This window comes from Dipteris shenzhenensis, chromosome 14 (assembly GCF_047967505.1).
Source record: "Dipteris shenzhenensis isolate YYH24624 ecotype China chromosome 14, Dip_SZ_1.0, whole genome shotgun sequence".
Taxonomy (NCBI): domain Eukaryota; kingdom Viridiplantae; phylum Streptophyta; class Polypodiopsida; order Gleicheniales; family Dipteridaceae; genus Dipteris; species Dipteris shenzhenensis.
The window spans coordinates 7,976,369-7,987,662 of record NC_141609.1 but is presented as its reverse complement, the minus strand read 5'-3'; the positions used below and the strand labels follow the sequence as shown (position 1 = coordinate 7,987,662).

The following is an 11,294-nucleotide window of genomic DNA, read 5'->3' as shown; positions in this document are numbered from 1 at the left end:
ATACGCGATCTTCAAAAAACGTATCCATTTGACATTATTTCTCTCCTTTTCCTTTGGGTGTATGATGCTGGCATGTTTTCCTTTAATGTCAGTTAGGCATGGGTCTAATAGTGCCTACTACATCGGAATGGACCTCAGTTGGGAAAGTTATTCAAAGATTAGCCTAATTCATTCTCCCTCAAAGGGGGAGCTAAAATAGTAACCTAATTGATGGGGAAGTGTCCGTTCTCTTGCCCTGGCAAGAAATCCATTTAAAATATTTACATATTTAAGTTACCACCGAGGAATGAGGACTGGATCATGGGATCACTGCTATTTAGATGTTTCTACATTTGTTTCTTATTAGGAAGGACTGTGTGATTGGATTCAATGTGCACGAATGTGGAAATTCTTAAGGACCGGGACATTTCAACCTGAGTGCAAACCAGTCGTAAAGTGGGCAAATGGGAGAGACTTGGAAGAAGAACTTTCTCATTTTGCCCTCTGAGGCTCGAAGGCTACGACCTGATGCAAGGGCTGTTTGCAGGGCTGAAAAGAAACTAGACAAGAAACACATTGCTGTGTTTCCGTCCTATCTTTGACAGGATATAAGAGCAATGGCCCTATCACAATCATCACGATCCCATAGATTTTCTTAAGACACATAAGACTGTCCCGTTGGATGTATTAAAATATGACACATAGTTGGAATCAGCCATATATCCTCTGTCCTGCATTTTAAACGAAACATGTTTCAGCTTTGCATATATATCTTTGCTTTGGGGATGTCTCTTACTCCCCATTACTGAAGTATGCACAACTCTGTCACTCCATAAGGTCTGCCTTGGCTTCCATGCTTGAGGAGTCTTTCTCATTAGCTGAATCTTATCGAATCCCTCTGGCATGTGGGCATCAGCATATATATTTGCCATCAATACATATGCTGCAGAAAGATTTTCATCCAGTCTCAACACATTTTCAAAGGCATGCCTTCCAAGTTCTACATTCTTCCACTTTTGACAAGAACCCAACACAGACATCCATACAATTACATCAGGCTGGAAAGGCATCTTCGCCAGCATTGCTACAGCCTCATACACTTGGCCTGCACGGCCAAGGAGATCAATCATACAAGAATAGTGCTCAATAGTCGGGATGAGGTTGTACTGATGGCTCATAGCCTGAAAGTACTCCTGGCCCTTATCAACTAGACCATCGTGACTGCATACATTGAGAACACTAAGAAGAGTGACCTCAGTTGGCTGCATGCCCTCCTGCCTCATTCTCTGAAACAAATGAAGCACAAGTTCACTCTCTCCCTGGCGGGCATATCCTGCTATCAATGAATTCCAGGCTACAGCATCCCTTCTGGGCAAGGCATCAAACAACTGCTGGGTATCAACCATGGTTCCACATTTAGCATACATGTCCATAAGACTGATAACAACAATTGTGATACTCTCAAAACCACCCCCGCTAATTTGAAAATGAAGTTCCTTTCCAGTTTCCAGAGCTGCTGTATTGCCACATGCTTTCAGGATAGAAACAAAAGTAAAACTACTAGGTGACAGACCTTGCTCTCGCAGTTGCTCATAAAGTCTAAAAGCTTTCTCACAATCTTCCTCCTCAGCATACCCCAGCATCATGGTATTCCACGTCACCACATTGCGATGAGGCAATTTATCAAAGACACCCCATGCATTCTCCATGCTCCTACACTTCACATACATATTCACCAAGGCATTTCCCACAAATACATCTGACTCATAGCCGCTCTTTACTACGTGGGAGTGCATGGCTCTGCCTGTCCATAGGCATTCTAATCTCGTAGATTTTATGTCATCTTGCTTCCCTTCCTCCAGCCCTGGTAGGCTACTGCAAGCCTTCAACGCGGCAACAAAGGTACGATCATTTGCTTGAATACCTTCTTGCTGCATCTTTGCATACAACTCCAAAGCCCGTGCAACGTTTTCTACCTCGGCATACCCCAAAATCAAGATATTCCATGTAACCACGTTACGATGAGACATTTCCTCAAAGACAAGCCATGCATCCTCCATGCTTCCACACGTAACAAACATATTCACCAAGGTTGTCCCGATATATACATCCGACTCAAAGCCACTCTCTACTACTTGGGAGTGCATGGCTCTACCTTTTGCCAGGCAACCTGCAATTGCATCCCCCTGCTTCGCCTTTTCCAGCGCTGCTAGGTTACTACAAGCCTTCAATGTGCCAACGAAAGTTCTTGCATTCGGTTGGACACCTCCAAGATGCATCCGAGCATATAATTCCAAAGCCAGCTCCATGTCTTCTTGCTCAGCGTACCCCAGGATCATGGTATTCCAAGTAACCACGTCATGGTAAGGCAATACGTCAAAGACGCACCATGCATCCTTCATGCACCCACATTTTGCATACATGTTCACTAAGGTAGTTGCCACGAATTCAACTGACGCGCAGCCAGTCTTGACTGCTTGGGAGTGGATGACTCTACCTATTGCGAGGCACTCCATTTCCACAAGTTTCCCGTCAGTTTGTTTCCCCTGTTCCACCTTTGCCCGGCTACTGCAAGCCTTCAATGCGGCAATGAAGGTTTGATCATTCGGTTGCACACCTTCCTGATGCATCCGTGCATACAAATCCAAAGCCCACGCACCCTCTTCCTGTTTAGCATACCCCAGTATCATAATGTTCCATGACACCACATTGCGCTTTGACATACTGTCAAACACGTGGCGAGCCTTCAACATGCTGCCACGCTTCACAAGCATGTGCAGCACATTGTTTTGCTCAAACGCTGGAAGCTCATTACAACGCTCCGCCCCGAGGGGAAAAACTTCCTTATCCTCCTTCAGCTGAGAAAAACTCATTTGGACAGCATCTGTATCTCTGCATGCACCAAAGGAATGGTTGCAGAGGGGCAGCCTAAGCTGCCAGCCCATAATTACGGAATTCCAGCAGAGAGAACAACCGTGGGCAAATAAGATCAAGCAATTGGAAACGTAAATAATCGCTCCAGAAGCATACGATTGGGAGGCGATCTTGTACACTACAGCTGATTGCTCCATCTATGAATTACGGATCCATCGACTTAGAACCGATAGGATACTCTGTGTCGCACAGGTTACAGTAGGAAGCCCATGGGAATTATGTGACGTTGATCTTTTTCGAAGCGTAGAGGCCATCGCAATTCACAAGTTCGAGTTTTCTTTCATTGCTGCTGTATTTACACTTTTCCATGTCCCGTGGAATTCCAATTGGTATTAAAGACACGTGGAGTGCAGCCAAGGATACTTCACTATTAACCACTAGCTTTACTAGAACATGACACTAGGACGAATCCTCATACCAGATGACCCCGTGAGGGCCCCTACCTTGTGGCAACTATGAGGTGTGACAACTGAGGGGAGACTCTCACGACGATCGACTCTGATAACCCCATGAGGGCCTTGTGAGGGCCCTACCTTGAGGCTTGACATTGAAAATTTCTTCCATCTTCTTCGCTTCTCCTTTAATGGTAGACATAATCCGTGACAATTAGTTCTGACCCCGAGAGGGACATGCGCTCATCATGATGGGTGGGTGAGGAGTTCAAAAGCCACCACACTATCCCCCACGGAGAATGAAATGTGGCACATCGTATTTGCTTCATTTGGGAAGAGTGTCTGCAGTTGATAGAGTAGGGAAGGGCCACAGGGAGTCCTTTCCGGGGAGGAAGCCGGAGGATTTTCGATGACTAGCTGGAGGTCAGGAGTAGGAATCCGACCAGATTTCGATCGGGAAAGGGCAACACGTGGCCCTTCTCGGCCATCAAGGTGGGCTGGGAGGCAGAATTCCTCATTTCTCGATCAGGTTTGGCTGGAGTTTTGGGTGTTTGGATTCCGGGTTTTAGGGTCCTACGAATGGATGGCTGAGATTTAATCTCATTTGACGAGTGACCCTGACGGGAGTTTCTTATACTAATGGACGCAATGGGACTACTTTCTTCTAAAACCTATAACGTGAACATGATAGAAAGCCAACACTTTCTATTTTTTGGTATAAAATCCCATATTGCATTTTGGAAATTTAAATACATACCGCCCAAACCTGCCCAAGTGAGAAAAGGCATGGGCAAGGCCTCGCTACACACCAAACGGACAAGCTAAAGTTCTAATATCTCCTATGCGGTTTAAGCAAAAGCGCTCTAGATTGGATGGGGTGGGTTCAAATCCTGACAATAAATGTTGGACGGCCTTGGGTGAGGGACACTGGCCGCCCATGATGATGGCTGTTACTCATTTTGCATGGTCAAATGCCCAGTGCCACATGCACACCACATAGGGGGACACCCCTTCCACGCACTGGGCGAGTGCGGAGTGTAACCGGCCTTAATTAAGTGGACTTCTCAAGACAATACTTGATTAAAGATACCCAACCTGACCTAATCTAAAGTGAGCTAATGTAACCCAACCTGGCATAACTTAATCTATGCTAATGTAACCTAATTGAGGAGGGCTATAAGGACATGAGGAGGCTTGGGAAAAGGGGAGGGAGTGGGCGAGGGCACTGAAAGGATAAGTGGAGGGCGAGGGGCAAGGGGAGGGAGAAGGGCATCGGAGGGGGAGGGGAGGGAGAGGGGTGAATAGAAGAGAGGGGACTTGTCCTTGTTGAGGATTGAAAAATGGTGTTGCAAGTGTGTAGATCAAATTTCAGTATGTCACCTATGTGATTTTTATTGCCATAGATGGCTACCATAAGTTCGATGTCCTATTGAGTCTTGGTATAAGACTATCACCGTGTGGATGGTATGGGTTAGTAAAGGATTGGTCGCCTATGAGAGAGTTGCATAACACTTGGATTACTTCGGTGTGAAATTAGCTCCCTTGTCAAGATAAGATTCTTTTAGAGCATGTGTGTTTGCAAACTATTTTCTCAAGTAAGAAATTAGCAACTGTGTTTCGTGAAGTGCTATGAAATTGTTGCTGCTTCACAATATTGTGTGAGGTATTCTATAAAAACAATTCTAAACCTCTTGCCCAAAGATGAAACTAGGAGGTGAACATAATGTGTCATTTCATGCATGCACTTCTATAGTCTAGCTTAAATTGTTTCACACATTCATGCATTCATATGTCATGCATGCATAAAATTGTGTGCATGTGTTATTATGCGTTAGAAGTAACTAGTCTGATGCATGGCTTTAGGTTAAATCCTATATTGGCAATGTTATGACACAATTTGGGGAAGCATGTGTTGCAAGACCATCGATGTAAAGGCATTGCAAATGGCACGGAATGCAAACTTTTGGTCTTTGAACTAGTTGGACTCTGTATAGGATACCGCTAATTAGTGGTGGTCCTTGGAATTTGGACAGCCACCTTTAGGTTTGGCACCAGGAATTCACTAGTATAACTAGTCAAGACCAAAAGCCAGCTAAAATGGAGTTTGCTTTGTTGTGACCTTGAATGAAGTTCAATAGGCCCATAGGGTTGTTTGGAGCCTTGTGATCCCAATCATTATGGTGCTCATTCACTACCTTGTGGAGAATTGTTTTGAGCACCTTGTTTGTTCCTTTGGCTTGACCATTTGCACATGGATAGTACATTGTTGATTACTTGTGCTGAATCAATAATTCCTTCGCCATGATTTCAAGCATAAAATTGATGAAGTGAATTCTGTGGTTAAACAACCAAATCGTCACTTCAAATCGACTAATGAAATCTAATCCCTATTTCTAAAAGGGTACCCATTGGATGCCCTTTCTTCTATGCTCAAGGTGCTTTCCACCAGATGGGACATAAATTTAGCCAACAGCTTACCACGGCCATGGCTATGCAAGATACGGCTATGAGGATCGCATAATCTTTGCGAGTATGCACATGTAGGACTATGTAATGCTTAGTGGTGGTATATGAAGGATTCACCTCAAAGGCCAATCATATGGAGGGGATTTAAAGAAATGATGGTTACTACCTTTGTATCCCCACTCATCTTGGATCAGTACTTGGCCAAATTGTCGTTGACTGGTACAGTTCAAGAGTACTTGCAGTGCTTCTGGAGAGTTTCCTTGTTTGTACAGGATGTATCTGAGAAAGGGAAGTTGATGCATTTCATCCAAGGATTAAGTCCTTCCCTGGCTACAGATGTGAAGACACATAGCCATCAAACAATTGAGCATGCAGCCCAATTGGCAGAGGGGTTAAAGTATAAGATCGTAGTGGGCTGCGCATATGGGAGTGCAAATGAGGCTAAGAAGAAGCCTAAGGTGACTGATTGGCATGATAGGAAATCATGCAACAACACTATTTCCAAGGTTTCCCACTATTACCGGTAGCAAGATGCCATATGCTAAGCCAGGAGCTAAACCAAGTGCTGGCAATGAAAAATCAAAATTTAAACAACACACCAAGGCTATTATGAATAGCACAAAGTGGGCAAACTTATGCTTTAAGTATGGTGAGAAGTGGACCCCTGATCATTGGGAAGTTTGCAAAATGCGTGACAGTGGTACTGCAAAACTCAACATGATTATTGAAATATCCGATGATGAGGAGTTAATAGATGCTTCTGAGACCTTGGATGCAGCTCATGATGACTTAGAGGGTGCGCACATGATGTGGAAGAAGCTCCATATACTGGAGCCATGAAGGGGGTTGATTTTCCCTTTGATCCCGATGTTGCTATTGAACATAATATGCATGGTATACAATCCAATGACACTCATCCCACCTATGGCATGTGAGGCTGTTGGCCTATAGCCTTTCATGTGGAGCACCAGGTTGTTATGCCTTTTCATTGGCAAGAGGATGTAAGTGGAAATGCTCATGTGGATGAGGAGGAGATCTATTGGGAGGCATAGCAAACAATTTACGCTATCTCGTTTCATGCCTTGATGGGTGCCAAAAGTGCTGAAACTATTAGATTGAAAGGGCAAATTAATGTCAGGCATGCTTGTGGACAACGATAGCTGTAGTGGGTCTCGGTGGTGACTCACGTGTCATGGGGATGTTGAAGAGATGCCAATGGAGCCTCCACTCTAAGGTACTCCTTATGAGAGCAATGCAAGGCATGAGCCGTCCGCAAGTGTCACTCAAGCAGCCTCCGGATTGTTGCAATGTGTTTCCACACGAGAAACAGGGAAGGGGAAGAGGGGAGAAGAGTGGGGAGAAGGGAGGGAGAAGGAGAAGGGAAGAGGAGAGTGAAGGGGGATGGAGTGGCAAACACAAGGGCACTACAATGGAAACAAGAGAACACCCAAAACACTCTCTTGGAAGAGAAGAGGGAGCTTGTATTTAAACTTGTGCAAACAACAATGAAATCCAAAGTCAACTATTTGGCCTTTTATACAAGTCACCTTTTGAAGGGAGGGCCAACCCTAATCTCTTTATACTTCTCTCCCTTCTCATTCTTTTACCATCCTCTTGGGCCCATCTAGCTCCAAGACACAATCCTAGCTCTATGGACTTGCCATTGTCCATCAAATGACATCACTTAACCAATAGTGGCATATTGTTAACCAATCTATTAATAGTAGCAATCATGGTTTCACCAATTCTAAGACCTTACAGAAGGTGGGACTGATTGCTACTTAGATTAATCATGGGCTAAGAGTAGAGGTGGCAAATGGACAACATTTGTTTAGTAAACTTTGTTACCAAGATGCAAGGATCAAGCTCTTTGAGGATTATGAATTTGTTGGGGATCTCTTGGCACTGGACATGGGCCCACTAGATGTTGTCATGGGTTGTAGTTGGTTGAAGTCATTTTGCACAATCAGCATGGACTTAAATGCCCTATCACTCAGCTTTGTCCACAAGGGTAGAACTGTAACATTGCATGGCATTGACACCCTAAATTGCTGGTCATTTTAGCAAGGGAGTTGGCCAGAGAGCTTAAGAAGGAGCATGCCCTTTATGCATTGAAAGTGTCAGTATCTCAGGGGGATAGCATTCCCTGTGTTGAGGATTGTGATATGCAGTAGTTTCTCTCGGACTTTGCTGATGTATTTGCTGATATGTCACCCCAATTTCCTCCCAAGAAGGATGTGGATCATGCCATCTCCGGCTTGTTTGTTATGCATCATTTGACCTCCTCTCGGAGACCGCACTTGACACACCTTTAAGGCCATACCATCGTCACTTTAGTTGTGTAATTATGTAATTGTTGCCCTACATGAATGGATGTTAGTCCAGTTTGAATATCTAGGTACGTCAAATGCCCGATATCATCACAAGACAAGAATAACTGTTGGTGGGAACACATTCTTAAAGGGTGGATTGCCCCATCATAAAGGTTACCAAAGTCTTGAGGAATTCAATCTATACATTTTGGCAGCTCCATTGTCTCTAACATTGAGTGGGGAACTCCACGGTGGAATGAGCTTTGCATGCTTTCAATATATGACTTAGCATTTCTATCGTTGTCTTTTGTTCTTTCTATTTTGTTGTTCATCTATTCGGGGTTTTTTTGTTGTCTTGAGCACGATTCATGTTCGTTTGTGTTAGTACAAATGTACTCCCAATATGTTCTATAGTTAACACAAGAAATTGTCGCTCACACTTTGACAACCATGATTTTCACAAGAACACGCATGGTTTACATCTACACGAGACAAACGTTCTCACTATCATGAGCAACAATGCTCAGCTAAGCTCTTGGATCCTCTTGAGGCCAGTTGCAATGCTCTTTTTGATGATGGACATTCCTAGGGCTCATCAGCCTCATTCTCATAGTTCGTTACCGCCATCGTGTTAGTTATCTTGGCCTTGTCGCCGTCTCCTCCTACTATTTATTAGGGTTCACACCGCTCGCCCGCCCACCCATAAAAGGGTCATGGTCACATGTGGACCAATAGAGAGCGAGGGCCCAGAATCTCTCTCCAAAAATTTTCATCCGACAGGGGGAGACCGCCCATCCAATTAGGTGGGTGGATATATACCCGTGAAGCACAATGATAGGATTTGAGCCCACGGTGTGTGGCAAAGATTTTATCAATTCTACCACTCCACCAATGGTCATTGAGTGACATTGGATACGATGCAATGCTAACTATGTGCAACGTAGGATCAATGGAAGCTAGTCCAACCGTCTATGCCACCTAACTTGATTTTTCAGATGGTCTGAGGTATTGGTTTATGATGAGAATATTGTAGTAATCATCACGGCATGCAATTCTAGGTGTACTTCTTAATTGGGGGTCGGGTATCAATATCATGTCTGACACAATGTGTCAAAGGCTCGAATTCTTCATTTGTTTGCATTTAGAATAGCCGATCAACGACAAGTGCAATCATGGGGCTTTTTCTATGTGGTTACAATTCTAGTTGTGAACCTCAAGTTCATCATTGCAATAGTGGTGCTGCACATGGAGGATATAAGTGGCACTTACCCCATGTTATTTAGATGACCTTGGCTCCAACAAGCTCGAGTAGGCAAGATTGACATTCTAACCAAATCACCATCCATAAGCAAAAGAAGAAAGTCAAGTTATCCATGTGAAAACAAAATGGCCAGTTCACACTCGACATCGGTCTAGGTTGTAGAAGGTGTTAATTTGGTTTATGGGTGGGATGACAAGAGGAGTATGAATACCTTAGGAATAACCCCAACCTTAATTGGCTTATTTGTGGTGGACGTGGTGGCAATTTGGCATAAACATTAGATGCCACAAGTTGCCATGATGCAACAAGTCAGTGATTCTCTATAGACCAACTCTGTCATGCTGCACAAAGTGAAGTTGGAAGCTAATGTTGACATCAACAAACTTATCTAGGCAAAAAGATTATGAGTGCAAGCTTCAGTAGTCCTGATGGGTCAAGGAAGATGACCTATTTGACCTCAACCTTGGGATGAAGGCCAAACCACATATTGTTTGAGTTAGCACACGCTTCACCCCAGTGTTCTAGTCAGAACTACAGACCTTGCTCGGCCCCTTTGTAGACCTATTTGCCTAAAGCTACACATATATAAAGGGCATTGATCCCTAGTTTTACCAACACGGGCTTGTTAGTAGCAATAGCATATGAATTCAAACTATGCTTGGAAAGTGAAGGAAGAGAGTGACAAATTGCTTTAAGAGGTTTTCATCTATTTGATTGACCAGGCCACCTAGATTTAGCCCATTTCCATCATCCCAAAGAAGAAGAACAAGCTGCGGCTCTGTGTGGACTATTGCAGGCTCAACGCTAATACCATGATGATGGAACACTTTCCACTACCCTTCATGTACTTTATGGTTAATGGGGTTGCTAGCCATGAGGCGCATTCCTTTTTGGATGGGTTTAGTGGCTACAACTGGGTTTGGATGCTTGAGTACATTTAAGAGAAGATGGCATTTGACATCGGCCCCACGTTGCAAAAGGTATTAATTTGGTTGATGGGTGGGATGACAAGGAGGAGGATGAATACCTTAGGAACAACCCTAATTTGAGGTGGAGTGGTGGCAACCTAAGACAAATACCAGATGCAGGATTCAACAAATCATTGTTCTACATAGACCGATTTCTACGTGCTGCGCAAAGTGAACTTGGGGATGGAGGCCAAAGTATGGCTTGCCCGAGTTAGCACATGCCTCACTCCACTGCTCCAATCAGAACTATAGACCTTGCACCTTTGTGGACATATTTGCCTGGAGATACATAGGTATAAAGGGCATTGATCCTACTTTTACCAGCAACACAAGGTCATTCTAGAAGATGATGCAAAGTCGGTCCGCCAGCACAATGATATTAGATGAATTTGAACTATGCTCAAAGTCACGGAATAGATTGACAAATTGATTTAAGTGGGGTTCATCTATTTGATTACAGGACCACCTAGATTATCCCATTTTCCTCAACTCGAAGAAGAAGAAGCTGTGGGTTTGTGTGGACTATTGCAGGCTCAACGTTGCTAATTTCGCTACCCTTCATGGACTCTATGCTTGATGCACTTGCTAACCGTGAGATGTTTTCCTTTTTGGATGGGTTCACTCACTAGAACCATATCCAGATGGAGGAGAAAGTTTGAGAGAATATGGCATTCATCACGAAATGTGGAGTTTTTGCATCCAAACTAATGAGCTTTGGCTTGAAGAACATGGTCGTGACATTTCAACGGGTTGTGCAAGAGATTTTCAATGAGTACCTAACCTCGTTCATAAGAACATTTTTGAATGACTTCAGTATATTTGGGAGTTAGGAGTAGCACCTAATGTTGAACCTCATTAAGTGTTAGAAGTCCCAGTTGTTGTAGAACCTGACCAAGTGTGCATTTGCAATTAGTAGCAGAATGCTACAGTTATACATATCAATTCAAAGGATGACATTGCAATGGATCCGGACAAGATGGAA

At 43.9% G+C, this 11,294-nt stretch overlaps 1 protein-coding gene across 1 annotated transcript; it reads right to left on the bottom strand.

The window, feature by feature from the left end:
- Window positions 1–614: 614 nt before the first annotated feature.
- LOC147894145 (putative pentatricopeptide repeat-containing protein At1g56570) lies at window positions 615–2,924 on the bottom strand. The gene has a single exon (XM_087384654.1). It carries the CDS (start codon window positions 2,922–2,924, stop codon window positions 615–617), a length of 2,310 nt encoding a protein of 769 aa, XP_087240780.1.
- Between the last annotated feature and the right edge of the window lie 8,370 nt (window positions 2,925–11,294).

Excerpts from the sequence above, each read along its gene's own strand:
- LOC147894145 (XM_087384654.1), bottom strand. The coding sequence starts at position 2,924 with ATGGGCTGGCAGCTTAGGCTGCCCCTCTGCAACCATTCCTTTGGTGCA.